This window comes from Pelophylax lessonae, assembly GCF_965119305.1.
Source record: "Pelophylax lessonae genome assembly, chromosome: 9".
Taxonomy (NCBI): Eukaryota; Metazoa; Chordata; class Amphibia; order Anura; family Ranidae; genus Pelophylax; species Pelophylax lessonae.
Window position 1 is genome coordinate 219751265 of NC_138776.1, and position 24602 is coordinate 219775866.

Here is a 24602-nt window from a genome sequence, read left to right on the forward strand (position 1 = left end):
TTATAGCTTTTACAAACCTAGGGTTTTTTTAACTAGTAATGGCGGCGATCAGGGGCTTATAGCGGGACTGCAATCTTGCAGTGGACAATCTGACAGTAACTGACATTTTTTAAAACTTTTTGGGCACCAGTGACACTAATACAGCAATCAGCGCTAAAAATATGCACGGTCACTGTGCTAATGACCCTGGGCGGGAAGAAGTTAACATCCGGGTTAACTGTGCCTAGCCAATGTTTGTGTACTGTGTGGGAGGTACTTTTACTTGGAGAAGGCATGTATCCATATCCCTGCTTTTGCAGGAACACAGAATGCATGCCTTTCCCCCCTGACAGAACTTCAGTCTGCCTTGTTTACATAGGCAGACCGCCGTTGTTCTTCTGTACCAAAAGATCAGTGAGTGCCTGCGGACATAGTTCGCAGTACCCGCAGATCAGCTCCCGCTGTGTATAATCACAGTGAGAGCAATGGCATGCATGCGCGCCCCCTACACGTAGTGTCAAATCATGTACTAGGTACGTGATCCAACGCAGCAGTGCCACCTTGCCGCTGTGTAATTAAGTTATATAGTCGGCAAGTGGTTAAAAGAGCAATTACAGCAACTAACTTCCACTCTTTTTTCTTTTGTGTGGATGCCCTAGAACAGTGATGGCGAACCTTGGCACCCCAGATGTTTTGGAACTACATTTCCCATGATGCTCATGCACTGTGCAATGTAGTTGAGCATCATGGGAAATGTAGTTCCAAAACATCTGGGGTGCCAAGGTTTGCCATCACTGCCCTAGAACATGTCTTGGGACAGATTTCCAGTATGGCTCTAATCTCCATTCACATGCACAGAATTATGTGGCTTAAAGCTTGGACAACTAAAGTTGACTGTTAGAAGTGCAGCATACATATGCCTTTTCAAGGAAGATGTCTATTCGTAGAAGCTCTTGACCTATTCATCAAAGGTGTCACAGGAGAGAAGGTTTTACTCCCATAGTGGAAGATCCCCAAACCCCCCTCCTAAGAAGTCTCTCATGAGCCTTTGATGAAGCGTTCACTGCCCTTGAAATGTGTAAGCTTTGCCCTCTTGTATGGGTCTTGTTCAAGTATCTGTATTGGATTGATTTTATATGCCTGATGTTTCACAATTTTGTGAGTATATTGGAGTTTAAGTTTTTAATCATTTTTATGGTAATGCACAAGACTGGTGCACCCTCTGTTTCAGCCTATGGTCTAAAGCTCTTCTCTATCTGAAGAGGGCAGCAAAGACTTTTGCACTGCAGTTTTCCTTACTGACAAACTTTTTCTCAGGTGAGATTGAAAGAGGTGTACTGCTCATGATCGTTTCTATGACTACTATACCTTGAGGCTCCTACTCCACTTTTAGCGCTTATGTTTTATATAATTTTATAGATATCTGAATGCCCTAAACCATCTCTTGTCCCAGGGAGTAGTTGTGCCAGTACCTCTACAAGACCGGGTTAAAGGATTCTAATCCAACCTGTTTTCAGTATGAGGGGGTATTCATCCTATTCTGCACCTATTCTGATTCCAAAATTTATCATGGAATCTGCAAGGTAGTTACTGGCCTCTCCGAGACAAAGGAAAATACATGGCATCTGTAGACATCTGAGATGCCTATCTGCAAGTTCCCATTTATCCATCTCATTGCTGCTTTCTGCACTTTGCAGAGGACAATCCTTTTTAGTTGGCGCACTGCCCTTTTGGCCTGTTGTCTGGCCTGAGGATCTATGAATACTTTGCCTTTGTCCTGTCCTGTACAATTAGGAATTTTGACCTGCCTGTAAATTCCATATCCTGGAGTACAGTACAGGATACGGGTCACTTTTCCTTCCATTCCTTTGTTACCCTGCACTGTGTGATATAAAGCTCAGAACACACAGAGTGGATTAGGGTTACAAGGGAAGCACCCAGTGGGAGTATCCTCAAAAGGAAGGCCTGTGTCCAATCACTTGAAGGTGTGAGCTTACAGTATCTCACAAAAGTGAGTACACCACTCACATTTTTGTAAATATTTTATTATAAATTTTCATGTGACAACACTGAAAAAATGACACTTTGCTACAATGTAAAGTAGTGAGTGTACAGCTTGTATAACAGTGTAAATTTGCTGTCCGCTCAAAATAACTCAACACAGCCATTAAAAAACCGCTGGCAACAAAAGTGAGTACACCCCTAAGTGAATATGTCCAAATTGGGCCCAATTTGCTATTTTCCCTCCCCGGTATCATGTGACTCGTTAGTGTTACAAGGTCTCAGGTGTGAATGGGGAGCAGGTGTGGTAAATTTGGTGTTATCACTCTCTCTCATACTGGTCACTGGAAGTTCAACATGGCACCTCATGGTAAAGAACTCTCTGACCTTTTCCTTGGATCTTTAGACACTTTAGACTTTTTTCTATGTTATTTTTCACAATGCCACTTGTATGATATTTGTGTCACTATATTTATGATCATATTTTAAGTTTAGCGCTGCACTTTTTGGGAATAAAAGAACTCTCTGAGGATCTGAAAAAAAGAAGTGTTGCTCTACATAAACATGGCCTAGGGCTATAAGAAGATTGCCAAGACCCTGAAACTGAGCTGCAGGATGGTGGCCATGACCATACAGCGGTTTAACAGGACAAGTTCTACTGAGAACAGGCCTTGCCATGGTCAACCAAAGAAGTTGGACACATGCTCAGCGTCATATCCAGATGTTGTCTTTGGGAAATAGACATATGAGTGCTGCCAGCATTGCTGCAGAGGTTGAAGGGGTGGAAGGTCAGCCTGTCAGTGCTCAGACCATACGCCACACACTGTATCAAATTGGTCTGCAGAATGGTCCCAGAAGGAAGCCTCTTCTAAAGATGATGCACAAGTAAGCCCACAAACAGTTTGCTGAAGACAAGCAGACTAAGAACATGGATTACTGAAACCATGTCCTGTGGTCTCATGAGACCAAGATAAACTTATTTGGTTCTGATGGTGTCAAGTGTGTGTGGCGGCAACCAGGTGAGGAGTACAAAGACAAGTGTACCTTGCCTACAGTCAAGCATGGTGGTGGGAGTGTCATAGTCTGGGGCTGCATGAGTGCTGCCGGCACTGGGGAGCTATAGTTCATTGAGGGAACAATGAATGCCAACATGTTCTGTGACATACTGAAGCAGAGCATGATCCCCTCCCTTCGGAGACTGGGCTGCAGGGAAGTATTTCAACATAACGACCCCAAACACACCTCCAAGATGACCACTACCTTGCTAAAGAAGCTGAGGGTAAAGGTGATGTACTGGCCTAGTATGTCTCCAGACCTAAACCCTATTGAGCATCTGTGGAGGAGCGCAAGGACTCTAAAATCCACCAGCTCCGCAATGTCATCATGGAGGAGTGGAAGAAGACTCCAGTGGCAACCTGTGAAGCTCTGGTGAACTCCATGCCCAAGAGGGTTAAGGCAGTGCTGCAAAATAATGGTGGCCACTTTGGGCCCTGTTTGGACATTTTTCACTTAGGGGTGTACTCACTTTTGTTGCCAGTGGTTTAGACATCAATGGTCGTGTGTTGAGTTATTTTGAGGGGAAATTTACACTGTTATACAAGCTGTACGCTCCCTACTTTACATTGTAGCAAAGTGTAATTTCTTCAGTGTTGTCACATGAAAAGATATAATAAAATATTTTCAAAAATGTGAGGGTGTACTCCTTTATGTGAGATACTGTATAACCCATGGCCGATCAATACTTTTCCTGTCCTGTACTATACTCCAAGATATGGAATTTATAGGTAAGTCACAGCTCTTTTTTTTTTTGTTTTTTTTGTTGGAAGATGATTTATCATTTATGCTTTCATTTTTTGTACATGCTACAGGTGTTCCCTGGTCTTATTGCTTTACGAAAGATCTGCAATCATCCAGATTTGTTCACTGGAGGCCCTAAAATTCTAAAGGGGACGAGAGATGAGGATTTGGAAGAGGGTGATGAGTTTGGTTACTGGAAGCGCTCTGGAAAATTGATAGTTGTAGAAGCACTACTGAGAATCTGGCAACGGCAAGGACACAGAGCTCTTCTATTCACTCAATCACGACAGGTTAGTAAAGCAATAGTTCTCCCGAACTGCTATGTCCTTATTTAACACGTGTTTTAATTCCAAGATGATATTTTAAATTACAAGGATTAGTTAAAGATGATAAAAAAATATGGGAGCTCCCACTGTTGATTTTTTTTTGTAAATGGTAAAGTTAGTGAGCCATTTTTCTGGTCCTTGGTTTACTTGGTAGTCAACTTAAAAATTACAGAGGACCTAAGTGTGGCTCCCAACACTCTGAAAGGGTCTCACAATAGCATCATGTTTGTGTATGCAATATGTGAGTTGTGTTGACTCAAGTTTGGCAACCCATTCAAAATGAATGGGCTGTAACCCACCTCAATGCCCAATGATTTTGGTCCTGCTGTATTTTTTTGCAGCATTCCACAATGCACATTGCGGGATCTCAATTTGGCGCTGTGGGTTCTCCAGTAACCGCCTTTCAAAAATATTTACGAGCTTCCTCTGCTACATTGTCCCAGGAGGTAGTCTTCCTGGTGGCTATTAGTTTTGCATGCAGGGTGTCGGAGCTGGTGGAGTTGTCTTGTCGTTCACCTTACCTGGGGGCTCACAGAGATAAAATGGGCTTCGCCCTTGTCAGTATTTGCTTACTAAGGTTGTTTCTGGTTTTCATCTGAATGAAGACACTGTGTTGCCTTCCCTGTGTCCTAAGCCTAAACATCCTTTAGGATAGTTTTAGGAAATCAGCCTTACTGTTTGTCCTTACAGATTGACCTCACAAGGGGTTGGTAGCGTCTGCCTCGACCATTTCCAGATGGACAAGACAGAGGGTGGGGCAGGCCTATTCCATCAAGGGTCAGGTTCCTCCGTTCCCTGTTAAGGTGCTTTCTACGCTGGCGTTTAGTGCCTCTTGAGCTTTCCGCCATCAAGCGTCATTGATACAGTTTTGCAAGGTGGACACTTGGCCAAATTTTTTAAAGTGGATGTACTGGCATCTGTGGATGCTGCTTCTGGCAGCAAGGTTTTGCAGGCCCCTGTTGGAGAGGACCTGGTCCTCTTTGAGGGTGTACTGTTTTCAGGTGAGCTCCAGTTGTTCCTGGTTGATCTCCTTGTTACCTGGTTGGCTAGGTTTAGCCTTTTGGGAATTTTGGGAATTTTTTTTCTGCTGTTTTTTCTCACCCCTCATGTTTAACACTGCTTTGGGACGTCCCAATGGTTAAGAAGATTCTGGAGCGTCCATCAGTGTCCATCAATGAAGGAAAGAGATAATTGGATTTTTGTCTTACCGTAAAATCCTTTTTTCTGATGTTCATTGACAGACACAGTGCCCACCCCCCTATTGAGTTGGGTTATTATTCTTCTGACACTGCTTGCAACAAAACTTAAATCGGAGTTCCGGCCTCAGCAACGTTTTTTTTAAATAAAAATACCCCCCCCCGGACAGTCAGGGCTAGTGCATTTCAGAATAGATAGCCTCTGAACTGTCACAGGTTGCACTTACCTTTTAGAAGAAATACTTACCTTGAAAATTTCTTGTCCAGCGCTGCCATCTCCGGTGTGGGCAGCAGAAGCCAGGGCGTCCTCTTCGGTCCCAGAATGCCCTGCACCGGCCCCGCTTGTCGGTTCCGGTGCAGGCGCGTCATCCCTGCCCAGCTTCTGGGCATGCCCAGAAGCTGTTTAGCAGGGAATGACGCGCCTGCACCGGAACTGACGAGCGGGGCCGGTGCAGGCGCATTGACTCCTGGGAGCGATGGCTGCAGAGGGAGGAAGAGTATATTTTCTTTAAAAACAAGGTAAGTGAATAAAAAAAAAAAAAATGTTATCCAATTGTTTTTCAGGTAGTTTAGATCAAGCGGAAGGGGAAAAGTGTATTTGTAGGGTGGAACTCCGCTTTAATGCTATAGCAGAGTGTGGGAGTATATCCCCTGGGACTGCGCCATAGGCGTGGTAAAGCTTTTTCCTGCCTACTCCTGTAGGGGGCAGCATAACTCAATGGCTAAGAATATTCTGGAGCTGTGCCCGTCCATGAACATCAGAGAAAAGGATTTTACAGTAAGACAAAAATCCAATTTTTTTATTGGTCTTATATAATAATCTGATTTTCTGAAATGCTCAATTTTGTGTTTTCACTAGCGGTAAGCCATAATCCTCAAAATTAAAAGAAAAATGCTTGAAATATATCACTCTGTGTGTAATGAATCTATATAATATACTGTATGACTTTTTGAACTGAATTATTGAAATAAATTAACTTTTGGATAATATTCAAATGTTTTTAGACGCACCCGTAAACACTGTGTGTGTATGTGTATGTATGTGTGTATTCATATAGGCTTCAAACATAAAGATATAAAACTAATTTTTCTTACGTCCTCCGACAGTCGCCGCCTCTTCATATTCGTCACAATGGGGTTTTTGACTTTGCTCCGTAGGAGTAGCTAGGCAACAGAATATGTCAATATTAAAGCTTTTAACATATCCCACCCCCAGGGGGTGGTCCCCTTAGTCAATACCCTCCTACTTCCTGTATCCATACCTCAGTTTCTTTGTCTAGCTTTCAGGAGTGGCTGGATGTTTCTATGCTGGGACATTTTGTCTCAGTCTTTATCTTCTTTTTTTGATTTTATTTGAGTTTTTTCTCTTTCGTTACCTAGCTGTTACTTTTGTCAGCATTAGTTAGTTCTTCTGATGAAGAGGATCGTGCGGGCTGGGTCTCGGGCTGGCCCCCCTGATCGCAGGTTGTGGGCCAGTGGCTTCCCAGCCTGCCATCGAGCGTTCAGTCAGGTATTTTTCCTGGCATATGTGAACGACCCATCCCTGTTCGCTGCAGGGATGCTATGGTGAGGTGGCTACCTCACTGGACGCCATGCGGTTTCGCACCGCGGTTCTACTGCGTCCTGGCTGCGACTCTCCCTGTCACATGTGCAGTGGCTTGATCGCTTGTGCGGGTTCCCCACGCCATTCAGGAGGTAAGTGTACTTTGTGTGGGGACCTGTCTGTTTAGTTGGTGTCAGTCTGGGACTGTGTAACCCTGCATGCCTGTTCACACTGTTGGGCTCCCTGTCTGGTTTAATGCTGCTGTGGGCTGCAAGGAGGGGGGCTGTTGAACACTGTTCAATACTGTGATTATCTGTGTGACATGCTGTATGATTATAGGACATGATGTTATACATGTTGGTGCATACATGCGGCGGCCGCTACGGCGGTCCGCCATTTTTATTATAGCTGTAGGCGTGTGCTGGCCATATCTGTGTGATAGGAGCGGCGTTTTTGGCGCCAAGCGCCGCCATTTTGGCGGCGATCGCTCGGGCCGCATGTCAGCGCTGCATGCTCTGCCTTTGCTAGTCCCTCACCGGCGGCCATGTTTGTGGAGCCTTCCATAGGCTTTATAGGAGCGGTCTGTGTTTCCTCACTTCCTTTCCCTGAGCAACAGCGATCGGTGCAGCAGCTGAGTGGTCTCTCCAGGTTTATCTTCCTTATCCCTGTATTCCTTGCCTAAGTTTTGTGTTTATCCCTGTGGGGGTCGGTGTGTGCTTGTGTGCGGTGGGCTGCGCTCGCCGCGCTGTTAAAGGGGCAGTACTCCTTTTCTTCCTGACACACTTTTGGGGGCATGGATTCTCAGGAAAGCAAATTTCCTCTCACCTTAGTGGGGGGCCAGGGGACTGCTGCTGCTTCCCCCGAGGGGGGGGATTTGGCTACTGTTGTGGCTAACCTTGCTGCTCAGGTGCAAATGCTTGTGGCTGCTCAATCCACAAAACGGCCCAGAGTTTCAATTTCCTCTGATTCAGAGGGTGATGGTGATGGGGCTGCTATGGCTGGGGTCTCCTTATCGGGGTCCCGTTCGTCCCTGGACCTTGTAGGGTCTGAAGTGGAGGCTGAGGTTGAAGGGGTTGATAATTCCCCCCCTGGCTCGTCTGAAGAGCTTGCACTCATGGATGACTTGGTTGCTTCTATCAAACAAACACTGCGTTTGCAGGATGAGCCTTGTCCTCCTGCTGTCCTGGCCTCTTATGGGACGCAGCGAAGACGCAAATCATCGCAGGTTTTTCCTTGCACTAAGGATTTTCAGCGCACTGTTAGTGAACAATGGCGCAATATACGGAAGCCTTTTGCTGTGCCAAGTAGGTTCAAGCTGCGTTATCCTTTCTCACCCGCTACTGATGAGCGGTGGTGTGTGCCACCTCCGGTGGATCACGCGGTGGCGGTTTTGAATAAGTCCACTGCGATTCCTGCTGAGGATACCCCGGTGTTCCGGGATGCCACGGACAGGAGGCTGGAGTCACTTGCCCGTCATGCTTATTCGGTTACCGGTTCCATGCTGAAAGCTATTTTTGCTTCTCTTATGGCAGCTCAGGCTGTCGCGGATTGGACGCAGGTACTTAGGCGCGTCCTGGTGGCTGACTCTGCCCCTCCAGCGACGCTGGCTATGGTAGATCAAATCCATCAGGGTGTCATGTATTTGTGTGATGCGGACTTGGATATAGTCCCGTTGGCTGCACGTGTGCACAGCGTGGCGGTGTTGTCACGCCGCCTGATTTGGCTGAAGTGTTGGTCTGTGGACCAAATTTTCGCGCAAAACCTTAGCTAATTTACCCTATACGGGATCTCGCCTTTTTGGCGAACCCTTGGATGCGCTGATAAAAGGGACCACGGGTGGTAAGAGCACGCTCTTACCCCAATCCCACAAGGCTAAGGTTGCTCCGGGTAAGAAGCATGCTTCTTTTCGGCCCTCTCAGGGGTCCTTTCGTGCCTTTTGGTCGCACTATAAGGGCAAGCCCTTCAAAGGTCAAGGCTCCCAAAAGAAGCCGTGGACAGGTAAGCAGAAGTCCGGCCAGTCCAGATCCGCTGCCCATAACAATGCGGCCTGAAGGGACGCCCTCACCCAGTTCTGGGGTGGGGGGACGTTTGCTGGGTTTTCTTTAACCCTGGATGGCCCGTGTTCGGGACAGGTGGGTTCAGGAAATCGTTCAATCTGGCTACAAGATCGAGTTTCTCTCTCGGCCGGCGAGCAGATTTTTTCCCTCAAATCTTCAACTGTCTCCGGAGCGGTTGCGGGATCTGCACCTGGCGGTGGGGGACCTGCGAGCTCAGGGAGTGGTGGTTCCGGTGCCTCATCGGGACAGATTTCGGGGGTTCTATTCCAATCTGTTCACCGTGCCCAGGAAGGAGGGCAAGGTGCGTCCAATTCTGGACTTAAAGGCTCTGAACTGCTTTGTGCGGGTTCGCAAGTTCCGCATGGAATCCCTGCGGTCGGTGGTGGCTGCCCTGGTTCCGGGGGAATTCATGGCCTCCATCGACTTGAAGGATGCGTACCTTCACATTCCAATTTTCGAGGGTCACCAGAGGTACCTTCGATTCGCCATTGCGGAGGATCATTACCAATTCGTGGCGCTACCTTTTTGGTCTCGCTTCGGCTCCACGGGTGTTCACCAAGGTGCTTGCACCGGTTCTGGCTTTGTTGAGAGCCCAGGGCATCTCTGTCCTGGGGTATCTGGACGACATTCTGGTTCGGTCTGCGACCAGGCAGGGTCTGATGAAGGACCTGTCCGTCACGATGCAGACTCTGCAGGAGTTTGGTTGGACGATAAACTTTCCAAAATCAACGCTGTGCCCGTCGGTTCGTCTTCCCTACCTGGGGATGATTCTGGACTCGGTCCAGGCGAGGGTCTTCCTACCGGACGACAAGCTCAGGACTCTTCAGGAAGAAGTCAGGTCCCTCAGGGACGTTCCGTGCTCGTCACTCCGGACGTGCCTGCGATGTTTGGGATTGATGGTCTCGGCTTTCGATGCGATTCCCTTCGCCCAGTTTCACATGCAGGGTCTCCAAGCAGAGATCCTGTCCAGGTGGGACGGGCAACCGCAATCTCTGGATCTCCAGATTTTGTTGGGTCATCGCACCAGAAGGGATCTTCTGTGGTGGCTCCAGTCCCCGGCGGTGTCAGGGGGCAAGTCTTTTCGTCCTCTCTCATGGACGGTGGTCACCACGGATGCCAGCCTGTCGGGCTGGGGTGGTGTTCTGGGCGTTCTGTCCGCCCAGGGAACTTGGTCGGAGGAGGAATCCTCCCTTCCGATCAACATTCTGGAATTGCGAGCGATAAATCTCTGCCTTCGACGTTGGACGGACAGGCTGCAGGGCCGTCCGGTTCGGGTGCAGACGGACAATGCCACGGCGGTGGCCTACATCAACCACCAAGGGGGCACCAGGAGTGCCCGAGCGGCTCGGGAAGTGGCCGACATTCTGTCTTGGGCCGAGACGCACATCCCGGCGATAACGGCGGTTCACATTCCGGGGGTGGAGAACTGGCAGGCGGATTGTCTGAGTCGCCAGTCCCTTGACCAGGGGGAATGGTCCCTCCACCCGGATGTATTCCAGATGTTGTGCGCAAAGTGGGGTCTTCCGGATGTGGACCTGTTCGCGTCTCGTCTGAACAACAAGGTGGAAAGGTTCGTGGCAAGGACGCGCGATCCTCGGGCAGACGCGTCAGACGCGTTGGTAGCTCCGTGGCATCAGTACCGACTGATGTATGCATTTCCACCGATTCAACTGCTGTCCAGGTTCCTTCGCAGGTTGTACTCGGAACCGCACACGGTGATTCTTGTGGCGCTGGACTGGCCTCGCCGGTCCTGGTACACAGACCTCGTGAATCTGGCGGTCGACGCCCCGTGGCGTCTGCCTCTTCGAGAAGATCTCCTGTCTCAAGGACCAATATTCCATCCTGTTTTACAGTCGCTGGCTTTGACGGCCTGGCTGTTGAAACCGAGGTCCTGAAGGATAGGGGTCTCTCCCCTGAGGTCATTCACACTTTGATCGACGCAAGGAAGTATTCCTCAGGGAAGGTCTATTACCGTACTTGGAAGGCCTATTTTGCCTGGTGTGAGTCCAGGGGGTTTTCCCCTCGCACATACTCGGTGTCTAGGGTGTTGTCCTTCCTTCAAACGGGTGTTGACCAGCGTTTGGCGCTGGCTATGATCAAGGGTCAGGTCTCTGCGTTGGCCGTTCTTTTTCAACGTCCTGTGGCGTCTAACTCCTTGGTTAGCACATTTGTTCAAGGGGTGCGGCATCTGGTCCCTCCTAGGAGGGAACCTCTGCCTCCTTGGGACTTGAATCTTGTTCTATCCGTGTTACAACATGCTCCTTTTGAACAGGTCGGGAGGATCTCGTTGTCTATGTTGTCCAAGAAGGTCGTCTTTTTGGTGGCGATCACTTCGGCTCGCGGAGTGTCGGAGCTGGCAGCTTTGTCCTGCAGGTCTCTGTATTTGGTCATTCACTTGGATAAGGTGGTCTTGCGACCTAACCCTTCCTTTCTTCCGAAGAGGATTTCGGAATTTCACCTCAATGAGGACATTGTCTTGCCTTCGCTCTGCGCAAAGCCTAAACATCCGAAGGAGGTGGATTTGCACTCCTTGGATGTTGTTCGGGCGATTAGGGTTTACCTAAAATCGACTGAATCTTTTCGCAAGTCGGATTCTTTGTTTGAAATGGATCAGACAGACCATTGAACAGGCTTATGCTCTGAAGGGGAAAGTTCCCCCCATGCCTGTGAAGGCGCACTCTACCAGATCTCTGAGTACGTCTTGGGCCTGTCATCGTCGGGCCTCTGTGGCCCAGGTGTGTAAGGCGGCGACTTGGTCGTCCGTTCACACCTTCTCTAAGTTCTACAAGGTGGATGTTCAGGCATCGGCAGATGCTTCCTTTGGCCGCAAGGTTCTTAGTGAGGCAGTTCCTTGGGGTCCATTGTTTTTAGACCCTTGGCTGTTTGGGATATATTTTTTATCCCTAGGTTGTTTTTTTTTTCCTGGGTTGTTGCTCCTGTTGAGCAAGTTTTTTTTTTTCATGCTGCCCAGCTGGTTTCCTTCCCTTGGTAAGGCTCCTTTCTCTGATGTGGAGACTGCGTTGCCTTAGGCGCGGCTGCGTTTCCCACCCCTCATGTTTGCACTGCTTTGGGACGTCCCCATTGTGACGAATATGAAGAGGCGGCGACTGTCGGAGGACGTAAGAGAAAACTGAATTTTTGTAAAATCTTACCTGTAAAATTCCTTTCTCTGAGTCCTCCGACAGTCGCCGCCCCCGCCCCTCTTTTGGGGTTTGTTATGTACCCTACTGCTATTCTACTGAAACTGAGGTATGGATACAGGAAGTAGGAGGGTATTGACTGAGGGGACCACCCCCTGGGGGTGGGATATGTTAAAAGCTTTAATATTGACATATTCTGTTGCCTAGCTACTCCTATGGAGCAAAGTCAAATACCCCATTGTGACGAATATGAAGAGGCGGCGACTGTCGGAGGACTCAGAGAAAGGAATTTTACAGGTAAGATTTTACAAAAATTCAATTTTTTTGTGAAGAATCAACAAGTGGGACCACAATCATGAAGTGGAACGAAATATATAAGCTGTTTCTGAAGAAAAAAACTGAAGAACAAAGAACAACTCTTTTATTTACCAATTTTGATTCCTCATTATATTGTCCCAGAGACTAAGATATGAAACCTAAGTGGTCCACAATGTGTTTCAAATTATATTGCGTATACTGCTACGATATTCTCACTAATTTTAAATGTATGCATTCGGAAAGGATTATCTGTGTTTCAAGATGTTGTTTTATTTTTCACAAGATAGTTGTCATTGACAAAATACTATGAAATTATCATTTTTAAACTACTTTCACTTTTAGATGTTGCAGATCCTAGAGATCTTCATTATGAGTATGGGTTATTCCTATCTCAAGATGGATGGGACTACAACTGTTGCTTCTCGTCAACCCCTCATCACAAGGTACAATGAGGTATGGAAATACTCTTAAATGCATTTGTGATCTGCTTTTGTTGTTTTTATATTATACTCCTGTTAGAATTTTGATTTTGAATTCCTTTGTTACAGCTTTGTTTACAGTGCTTTGCGAAAGTATTCGGCCCCCTTGAACTTTTCGACCTTTTGCCACATTTCAGGCTTCAAACATAAAGATCTAAAACTGTAATTTTTTGTGAAGAATCAACAAGTGGGACACAATCATGAAGTGGAACGAAATTTATTGGATATTTCAAACTTTTTTTAACAAATAAAATACTGAAAAATTGGACGTGCAAAATTATTCAGCCCCCTTAAGTTAATACTTTGTAGCGCCACCTTTTGCTGCGATTACAGCTGTAAGTCGCTTGGGGTATGTCTCTATCAGTTTTGCACGTTGAAATACTGAAATTTTTGCCCATTCCTCCTTGCAAAACAGCTTGAGCTCAGTGAGGTTGGATGGAGAGCGTTTTGTGAACAGCAGTTTTCAGTTCTTTCCACAAATTCTCGATTGGATTCAGGTCTGGACTTTGACTTGGCCATTCTAACACCTGGATATGTATTTGTGAACCATTCCATTGTAGATTTTGTTTCATGTTTTGGATCATTGTCTTGTTGGAAGACAAATCTCTGTCCCAGTCTCAGGTGTTTTGCAGACTCCATCAGATTTTCTTCCAGAATGGTCCTGTGTTTGGCTCCATCCATCTTCCCATCAATTTTAACCATCTTCCCTGTCCCTGCTGAAGAAAATCAGGCCCAAACCATGATGCTGCTACCACCATGTTTGACAGTGGGGATGGTGTGTTCAGGGTGATGAGCTGTGTTGCTTTTATGCCAAACATAACGTTTTGCATTGTTGCCAAAAAGTTTGATTTTGGTTTCATCTGACAAGAGCACCTTCTTCCACATGTTTGGTGTGTCTCCCAGGTGGCTTGTGGCAAACTTTAAAAAACACTTTTTATGGATATCTTTAAGAAATGGCTTTCTTCTTGCCACTCTTCCTTAAAGGCCAGATTTGTGCAGTACACGACTGATTGTTGTCCTATGGACAGAGTCTCCCACCTCATCTGTAGATCTCTGCAGTTCATCCAGAGTGATCATGGGCCTCTTGGCTGCATCTCTGATCAGTCTTCTCCTTTGTATGAGCTGAAAGTTTAGAGGGACGGCCAGGTCTTCGTAGATTTGCAGTGGTCTGATACGCCTTCCATTTCAATATCATCACTTGCACAGTGCTCCTTGGGATGTTTAAAGCTTGGGAAATCTTTTTGTATCCAAATCCGGCTTTAAACTTCTCCACAACAGTATCTCGAACCTGCCTGGTGTGTTCCTTGTTCTTCATGATGCTCTCTGCGCTTTAAACGGACCTCTGAGACTATCACAGTGCAGGTGCATTTATACGGAGACTTGATTACACACAGGTGGATTCTATTTATCATCATTAGTCATTTAGGTCAACATTGGATCATTCAGAGATCCTCAATGAACTTCTGGAGAGAGTTTGCTGCACTGAAAGTAAAGGGGCTGAATAATTTTGCACGCCCAATTTTTCAGTTTTTTATTTGTTAACAAAGTTTGAAATATCCAATAAATTTCGTTCTACTTCATGATTGTGTCCCACTTGTTGATTCTTCACAAAAATTTACAGTTTTATATCTTTGTTTGAAGCCTGAAATGTGGCAAAAGGTCGCAAAGTTCAAGGGGGCCGAATACTTTCGCAAGGCACTGTATATACCCCTGGAAGAATTTGTAAGATGTTGACCATTATTTATTTATTTTTTTAAGAAAAATTGAGTGGTCAAGCGAAATACTTCTTTAACCACTCACTTACCAGGGCAATTTTATATTTTTTGCAAATGTCACACACTGTTCCTCACCCAGTTTTAAGCCTCCTACACAGCTGTTTTTTGTTTTTGTTAATGACTGTGTTTCAACCTACATGAAATTTGGTCATCAGCAACGAGGCCAGAACACATTGGCCCCATAAAAGAAGAAAAAGGAGATTTGGCCACAGAGGACAGAGAAAAGGCAGAAGTGTTAAATAAATTCTTCTCTTCAGTTTTCACAAAAGAATTGGGGGCTACACTAACCCAGCTTGTAAGGCCAAACTAAATAACACACCTCAGGAAATACCACCATGGCTAACAGAAGATAGACTTAGAACTAAACTAGAGAAACTTAACATAAATCACCGGGACCGGATGGCTTGCTCCCGAGGGTTCTTAAAGAGCTCAGCCTGGTGATTGCCAGACCATTATTCTTGATCTTTAAGGATAGTTTACTGACGGGTATGGTGCCAGATGATTGGAGAAAAGCCAACGGGGTACCAATATTTAAAAAAGGGCAGAGATATATCCCGGGCGAACTATAGGCTGGTCAGCCTAACATCAGTAGTCTGCAAGATTTTGGAGGGGATGTTAAGGGACCACATACAAGACTTTAGTAATGAAAATGGTATTATTAGTAGTAATCAGCATGGATTCATGAAAAATCGTTCTTGCCAAACCAATCTATTAACCTTCTACGATGAAGGGAGCTGCCACCTAGATAAAGGTAAGCCTGTGGATGTGGTGTATCTGGACTATGCAAAGGCCTTTGACACTGTTCCCTACAAACGCTTACTGTTCAAACTAAGGGAGGTAGGTATGGACCATAAGGTAAGTACCTGGAAAGAGAACTGGCTCCAGGGGAGAGTGCAAAGGGTGGGGATTAATGGGGACTACTCGGATTGGGCGGGTGGTGGAAAGTGGGGTCCCCCTGGGTTCTGTCCTGGGACCAATCTTGTTTAATTTATTTATAAATGATCTAGAGGAGGGGATATCTAGTACAATCTCAGTATTTGCGGATGATACTAAACTAAGCATGCCAATATCTTCTATGCAGGATGTGGAAACCTTACAAGCGGACCTGAACAAAATAATGGGGTGGGCAACTACATGGCAGATGAGGTTTAATGTTAAAAAATGTATAGTAATGCACTTGGGTGCCAGAAACCAGAAAGCAAGCTACTCACTGGGGGGGGGGGGACCTCTGGGTGAGTCTAGGATGGAAAAGGACCTGGGGGTACTGGTAGACAACAGGCTTGGCAGTGGCATGCAATGCCAAGCCGCTGCAAGCAAAGCCAACAGAATACTGGGATGCATATAAAAGGGTTTTCACTCCAGAAATAAAGAGATTATCCTCCCTCTCTACAAGACTCTGGTCCGGCCACATCTGGAGTATGCTGTCCAGTTCTGGGCACCGGTCCTCAAGAAGGATGTGCTGGAACTGGAGAAAGTCCAGAGAAGGGCAACAAAAATAATTAGGGGAATGGAGGACATCAGCTATGAGGAAAGACTACAAGCACTGAACTTATTCTCTCCGGAAAAGAGACGATTGAGGGGGGATATGATATCAATGTACAAATACTGTGCTAGCAACCCTAGCATAAGGAACAAACTATTCAGAGGAAGGAGATACAATAAGACACGTGGCCACTCACTAAAACTATTGGAAAGGCGGTTTAACCCTAAAATACGTAGGGGGTTCTTAACTGTAAGAGCAGTAAGTACAGTAAACCCCCGCTCCATCGCGGTTCAGTTTTTGCGGTCCCGGTATATTGCGTTTTTTTTTGTGATGTTATTTTACTATATAAATCATTAAAAATGAAATATTTTTGTGTTTTCCATAGCTCTTGCTATGTCTCTCAGTATCTTTTATGTGTTTAAATGAGTTTCTATTGTTTTAAAAGTGTGTTTAAAGACCTTAAAATGCTTTTACACGTACAGTGACAGAAAAAAAAAACATGCCCACAATGCATTTTAATAGGGTTTTTCTATTTTGCGGATTTTCACTTTTCGCGGCTGGGTCCGGAACGTAACCCCCGCAATGGAGGGGGGTTTACTGTATGTGGAATTCTCTTCCACATGCAGTCGTATCAACAGGGAGCATTGATAGTTTCAAAAAACTATTAGATGGGCACCTTAAAGACCACAACATACAGGGGTATAAAATGTATGGTTAACAGCAAACACACACACACATCATAGGTTGAACTAGATGGACGGATGTCTTTTTTCGACCTCACTAACTATGTAACTATGTAATTAGCACCTGCTTGGTATAATTGATTAATCATAGACCGGACTCTGATCCTACAAACACCAGGTATTTGTGCAAGTGTACAAAGTGGGCAAGTGTAAGAATTTATGCTGGTTTGAAGCCAAAGGGTAGTCACCGCAAATATTGGTTTGATTTAGATTTTTCTTATGTTTGCTCACTTTGCATTTTGTAAATTGATAAAAATAAACAATTAAAATATATATTTATATCTTTAAAAGCACTCTTACTTTACAGCATTGCTTTACACGTGCCTAAAACTTTTACACAGTACTGTGTGTGTGTGTGTGTGTGTGTGTGTGTGTGTATATATATATATATATATATATATATATATATATATATATATATATATATTTCTCTTACGTCCTCCGACAGTCGCCGCCTCTTCATATTCGTCACATATGGGGTATTAGACTTTGCTCCGAAGGAGTAGCTAGGCAACAGAATATGTTAACAATAAAGCTTTAACATATCCCACCCTCAAGGGGTGGTCCCCTCAGTCAATACCCTCCTACTTCCTGCAACCATATCTCAGTTTTAATGTCTAGCTTGTCAGGAGTGGCTGGCTCTCTCTGTGCTGGGACTTTTTGTCCCAGACTCTTTCTTCTTTTTAATATTTTGTTTGAGTTTTCTCTCTGCCTTTACTTAGCTGTTATTTTTGTCAGCATTAGTTAGTTCTTCGGACGAAGAGGATCATGCGGACTGGGTCTCGGGCTGATCCCCCTGGTCGCAGGTCGTGGGTCAGTGGCTTCCCAGTCTGCCATCGAGCGTTCAGCCAGGTAACGCTCCTGGCACAGTGAACGACCCATCCCTGTTCGGTGCAGGGATGATTGGTGAGGTGGCTACCTCACCGGACGCTGTGCGGTTTCTGAACCGCCATTGTGTGCGTCTTTAATTGCGACTCTCCCTGCCTCATGTGCAGCGGCTTGTTCGCCTGTGCGGGTTCCCCACGCCATGTGAGGTAAGTGTATCTATGTGGGGACCTGTCTGTCTTGTCTGGGGGGGGTCTCAGTCTGGGACTGTGTAACCTGCCTTTAATCACACTGCTTGTCTCCCTATCTCTCGGCTGCATGCTGTGGGCTGCAAGGGGGGGGGGGAGCTGTATGACACTGAGTATGTCAGGCTGGGCAGTGTGAGGAGCTGTGTGCTGTGGGGCATGTTTTTAATGGCATGTTGGGGCATATACAGCGATTGCTGCGGCGATCTAACATGTATCCATATAATGGGATAAAATTGTGTGTGATTTTATGCACTGTGGAGCGGCGATTTCGGCGCCAAACGACGCCATTTTACCGGCGCCCGCTCCGGCCGCATGGTTTACATGCACGGCGGCCATTTTCTTGTAGCCTCCATAGGCTTACATAGAGCGCCCTGGCAGCATCACTTCCTCTCTCCTGGAAGCACCGATCGAGGCAGCAGCAGCAGCGGAGTCTCCTCAGGTTTTATCCTTCTATTCCTGTGTTCCATTGCCTGTATTCAATCTGTATATTCCCTGTGGGGGTCTCATTGTGCCTGAGTGTGGTGCGGTGGGCTGCGCTTGCCGCGCTTGCTGTAAGGGGGCAGTTAACCCTTGGTTGTCTGGCATACAGGGGCAATGGATTCTCAGGAGGGCAAGTTTCCCACAGTATTGGTGGAAAGCCAGGGGACCGCTGTTTCCCCCCCAGGGGGGGATTTAGCCACTATTGTGGCTGGCCTTGCTGCACAGGTGCAAATGCTGGTGGCTGCTCAATCTACTAAACGGCCCAGAGTTGCTCTGTCCTCTGATTCTGAGGGTGAAGGTGATGGGGCTGTTCTGGCAGGGACCCCCCTATCGGGGTCCCGCTCCTCTCTTGATCTAGTGGGGTCTGAGGTAGAGGCTGAAGTTGAGGGGGTTGATAATTCTCCCCCTGGCTCGCCTGAAGAGCTTGCAATCATGGATGAGTTGATTGCTTCCATTAAGCAGACGCTACGTTTGCAGGACGAGGTGTGTCCCCCGGCTGCCTTGGCGGCTTATGGGACGCAGAGAAAACGCAGGACGCCGCAGGTTTTTCCCTGCAATGCTGATTTTCAGCGCGCTGTTAAGGACCAATGGCGCGATTTGCGCAAGCCTTTTGCGGTACCAAGTAAATTTAAGCTGCGTTATCCTTTCTCGCCTGCCACTGATGAACGGTGGTGTGTGCCTCCGCCAGTGGATCATGCTATTGCGGTTTTGAACAAAGCCACTGCGATCCCTGCAGAGGGATCCCCTGTTTTCCGTGATGCCACGGATAGGAGACTGGAGTCTCTTGCCCGTCATACTTATTCTGTTACGGGTTCTATGCTTAAGGCTCTGTTTGCTTCTCTCATGGCGGCCCAGGCGATCGCAAGTTGGATGCAGATGCTTAGGCGCGTCCTGGTGGCCGATTCGGCCTCGGCGGCGACCCTGGATATGGTGGATCAGATCCACCAGGGTGTCATGTATCTGTGTGATGCGGACCTGGACCTGATTCCGTTGGCTGCGCGTGTGCACAGCGTGGCGGTGTTGTCTCGCCGCCTGGCTTGGTTGAAATGTTGGTCGGTGGACCAATCTTCACGTAAAACCTTAGCCAATCTGCCTTATGATGGGTCTCGCCTTTTTGGGGAGTCCCTGGATGTGTTGATTAAGGGGATTACCGGGGGTAAGAGCATTCTCTTGCCCCATTTCCCCAAGGCTAAGGGGGCTTCTGGGAAGAAGCATGCTCATTTTCGGCCCCCTCAGGGGTCCTTTCGTGCCTTTCGGCCGCACTACAAGGGCAAGCCGTTCAAGGGCCAAGGCTCTCAGAAGAAGCCCTGGTCTGGGAAACAGAAGTCCGGTCAATCCGGACCTGCGGCCCATAACAGTTCGGCCTGAAGGGGCGCCCTCACCCAGTTTTGGGGTGGGGGGACGCTTGCTCGGTTTTCTTCAGCCCTGGTTGGCCCGTGTGAGGGACAGATGGGTTCTGGAAATCGTTCGATCTGGTTACAAGATCGAGTTTCTCTCTCGGCCGGGGAGCAGATTTTTTCCCTCAAATCTTCAACTGTCTCCAGAGCGCCTGCGGGATCTGCACCTGGCGGTGCGGGACCTGAGGGCTCAGGGAGTGGTGGTTCCGGTGCCTCATCGGGACAGATTTCGGGGGTTTTATTCCAATCTGTTCACCGTGCCCAGGAAGGAGGGCAAGGTTCGTCCGATTCTGGACTTGAAAGCTCTGAACCGCTCTGTGCGGGTTCGCAAGTTCCGCATGGAATCCCTGCGCTCGGTGGTGGCTGCCCTGGTTCCGGGGGAATTCATGGCCTCCATCGATTTGAAGGATGCGTACCTTCACATCCCCATATTCGAGGGTCATCAGAGGTACCTTCGATTTGCCATTGCGGAGGATCACTACCAGTTTGTGGCGTTGCCCTTTGGGCTCGCCTCGGCTCCGCGGGTCTTCACCAAGGTGCTTGCACCGGTTCTGGCATTGTTGAGAGCCCAGGGCATTTCTGTCCTGGGGTATCTGGACGACATTCTGGTTCGGTCTGCGACCAGACAGGGTCTGGAGAAGGACCTGTCTGTCACAATGCAAACTCTGCAGGAGTTTGGTTGGACGATAAATGTTCCAAAGTCGACACTGAGTCCGTCGGTTCGTCTCCCCTATCTGGGAATGATACTGGACTCGGTGCAGGCGAAGGTCTTCCTGCCGGAAGACAAACTCAGGACTCTTCAGGAGGAAGTCAGGTCCCTCAGGGACGTTCCACACTCGTCTCTGCGGACGGGTATGAGATGTCTGGGATTGATGGTCTCGGCCTTCGAGGCGATTCCTTTCGCGCAGTTTCACACGCGGGGTCTCCAAGCGGAGATCCTGTCCAGGTGGGACGGGCGACCTCAATCTCTGGATCTTCAGATCTCGTTGAGTCATCGCACCAGGGAAAACCTTCTGTGGTGGCTCCAGTCCCCGTTGGTGTCCGGGGGAAAGTCGTTTCGTCCGATCTCGTGGACGATAATCACCACGGATGCCAGCCTGTCGGGCTGGGGTGGTGTTCTGGGCGTTCTGTCCGCCCAGGGGACCTGGTCGGAGGGGGAGTCTTCCCTCCCGATCAACATTCTGGAATTGCGTGCGATAAGGCTCTGTCTTCATCGCTGGACGGACCGGCTGCAGGGCTGCCCGGTTCGGGTGCAGACGGACAATGCCACGGCGGTGGCCTACATCAACCACCAAGGGGGCACCAGGAGTGCCCGAGCGGCTCGAGAAGTGGCCGACATTCTGTCTTGGGCCGAGACTCATGTCCCGGCGATAACGGCAGTTCACATTCCGGGAGTGGAGAACTGGCAGGCGGACTATCTGTGTCGCCAGACCCTGGATCAGGGGGAATGGTCTCTCCACCCGGCTGTCTTCCAGATGTTGTGCGCGAAGTGGGGTCTTCCAGATGTGGACCTGTTCGCGTCTCGCCTCAACTACAAGGTGAAGAGGTTCGTGGCAAGGACGCGCGACCCTCGGGCAGACGCGTCGGACGCGTTAGTGGCCCCGTGGCATCAGTACAGGCTGATGTACGCGTTTCCACCGATTCAGTTGCTGTCCAGGTTCCTTCGCAGGTTGCACTCGGACCGCAGCACGGTGATTCTTGTGGCACCGGACTGGCCTCGCCGGTCCTGGTACGCGGACCTCGTGAATCTGGCGGTCGACGCCCCTTGGCGTCTGCCTCTTCGAGACGATCTACTGTCTCAAGGACCGATTTACCATCCTGCTTTACAGTCGCTGGCTTTGACGGCCTGGCTGTTGAGACCGAGGTCCTGAAGGAGAAGGGTCTCTCTCCAGAGGTCGTTCATACTTTGATCAACGCGAGGAAGTCTTCCTCGGGGAAGGTTTATTACCGTACTTGGAAGGCCTATTTTGCCTGGTGTGAGTCCAGGGGGTTTTCACCCCGCACGTACTCGGTTTCCCGTGTGCTGTCTTTCCTTCAGACGGGTGTCGATCAGCGTTTGGCGCTGGCTACGATAAAGGGTCAGGTGTCGGCGCTGGCCGTTCTGTTTCAACGTCCCGTGGCTTCCAACTCCTTGGTTGGCACTTTTATTCAGGGTGTGCGGCATCTGGTTCCTCCTAGGAGGGATCCTTTGCCCCCTTGGGACTTGAATCTCGTTCTATCTGTGTTACAACGCGCTCCTTTTGAACAGATCAGGGAGATCTCGTTGTCTATGTTGTCCAAAAAGGTCGCCTTTTTGGTGGCGATCACTTCGGCTCGCAGAGTGTCGGAACTGGCGGCTTTGTCCTGCAAGTCTCCGTACCTGGTTGTTCATTTGGATAAGGTGGTCTTGCGACCTAATCCTTCTTTTCTACCGAAACGAGTTTCGGAATTCCATCTTAACGAGGATATTGTTTTGCCTTCGTTGTGCACGAAGCCTAAACATCCGAAGGAGGTGAGATTGCACTCTCTGGATGTTGTTCGGGCGATAAGGGTTTACCTTAAATCGACTGAGTCTTTTCGTAAGACTGACTCCTTGTTTGTTCTTCCAGAGGGTCCTCGGAAGGGCATGGCGGCTTCGGCCTCTACCATCGCCAAATGGATCAGGCAGACCATTGAACAGGCCTATGCCTTGCAGGGGAAGGTTCCCCCTGTGCCTGTGAAGGCGCACTCTACTAGATCACTGAGTACATCTTGGGCCTGCCGTCATGGGGCTTCTGTAGCCCAGGTGTGTAAGGCGGCGACTTGGTCGACCGTGCACACTTTCACAAAATTCTACAAAGTAGATGTTCAGGCATCGGCGGATGCTTCCTTTGGCCGCAAGGTTCTTAGTGCGGCTGTTCCATAGGGTCCCTTGTTGGGGACTCCTGGCTGTTGGGATAGTTTTTTTGTATCCCCTGGTTTTTTTTTTTTGTCTTTTCCTGGGTTGTTGCTCCTGTTGAGCACTTATTTTTGCTGTTGCCCAGCTGGTTTCCTTCCTTTGGTAAGGTTCCTTTCTTTGATGTGGAGACTGCGTTGCCTTTCGGCGCGGATGCGTTTCCCACCCCTCATGTTTGCACTGCTTTGGGACGTCCCCATATGTGACGAATATGAAGAGGCGGCGACTGTCGGAGGACGTAAGAGAAAACGGAATTTTTGTAAAATCTTACCTGTAAAATTCCTTTCTCTGAGTCCTCCGACAGTCGCCGCCCCCGCCCCTCTTTTGGGGTTTGAATGTATACTCTACTGCTATTCCACTAAAACTGAGATATGGTTGCAGGAAGTAGGAGGGTATTGACTGAGGGGACCACCCCTTGAGGGTGGGATATGTTAAAGCTTTATTGTTAACATATTCTGTTGCCTAGCTACTCCTTCGGAGCAAAGTCTAATACCCCATATGTGACGAATATGAAGAGGCGGCGACTGTCGGAGGACTCAGAGAAAGGAATTTTACAGGTAAGATTTTACAAAAATTCCGTTATATATATATATATATATATATATATAAATAATATGTATGTAGTATTTATTGGCGTATAACACGCACTTTTTCCCCCATGAAAACAGAGTGCAAATAATGTGTGCGTGTTATACGCCGATATTTTCCTATGGGCTCCTTCGGAGGGGAAGGGGGCGAGCTCAGCCGGATTACACAGAGTGGGTATCTCCTGCTTACTCGAATGCCGCTGTTATACGAAGTCCTGCCACCTGAACTGGCTCCTATGATAGACAGCACACTGGTCCAATGCCAGGACATCTGACATCTATCATAGGAGGCAGAATATTGTATAACAGCGGCACCTGAGTAAGCAGGAAATCCCTGCCATGTGTAATCTGGCAGCTCTAATCTCCATGCAATGGTGAGGCTGTTAATGGGCACTGATCAGGCTGCAAATCATGGGCAATAGTGAGGCTGCATTGATGGGCACTGGAGAAGCTGAAGACGGCACTAATCAGACTGCATTGATGGGCTCTGATCAGCCAGCATTGATGGGCATTGATCAGGTTGCATTGGTGGGCACTGGTGAGGCTGCATTGGTGGGCAGTGACCCTTATGTTGCTTCAAAGTTCTTTTTTTTTTAAATTTTAAGTTTTTTTCCTGAAACATCACTCTTAAAAATGAAGGTGCATGTTATATGCCTGTGCGTGTTATACACCAATAAATACGGTATGTATGTATATTTATATATGTGTATATGTATGTGTTTGTGTGTGTGTTTGTGTGTGTGTGTGTGTATATAAGTGTATATTTATACAAAACGTTAAAAGAGGCTAGTGTTGGAATAAGAGGAATTTTGAATTGCCTGTAAATACCATATCCTAAAATACAGTATAGGGGGCAGACTCTTCATAGTGCCTGCGTTGTAGACTTGTACTTTTAGGTGACTGGGCACATGCAAAACATCTGAGGGCACACACTGAGTGTCGCCCCCCCCTGTAACCTTACTTCCACTCTGTATGTGCATACTGTATGTGTATAGAGACAGAGCGAGCTGTGCAAAATTTTTTTTGTACAGCATAGTAAAAAGAGACTAGTGTTGGAAAATATACTTGGAAAATATACGGTATTAGAGCTTTTATTTTCTTTGTGTGCCCTTTCAAGAAACACAAATCCACAGACACAGAAGATTGTCGTGGCCACTCTCGAACTTTTCCTTTTTTTTTTTTTTTTTTTTTTTTTTTGTGAGTCGCTGAAGGGCCTTATGTTCCAAAATCATCATTGTCCTGTTAGAAAGTCCAATAGTGGCCTATGTGCAGCTTCTGGGCTGATGAATGCAAATTTTCCTCCCAACATTTTCT

The 24602-nt window shown here is 47.7% G+C and overlaps 1 protein-coding gene across 1 annotated transcript in view; it reads left to right on the top strand.

Annotated features, from left to right (window-relative positions):
- ERCC6 (ERCC excision repair 6, chromatin remodeling factor) overlaps nt 1-24602 on the top strand; it is a gene marked incomplete at its 5' end in the record, with an annotated part of 174855 nt that overhangs the window by 117172 nt on the left and 33081 nt on the right. Inside the window, 2 exons of the mRNA XM_082268943.1 lie at nt 3849-4067; nt 12700-12810. Of these exons, the coding sequence (XP_082125069.1) occupies nt 3849-4067; nt 12700-12810 (330 nt within the window). The remainder of the gene's footprint in view (nt 1-3848; nt 4068-12699; nt 12811-24602) is intronic.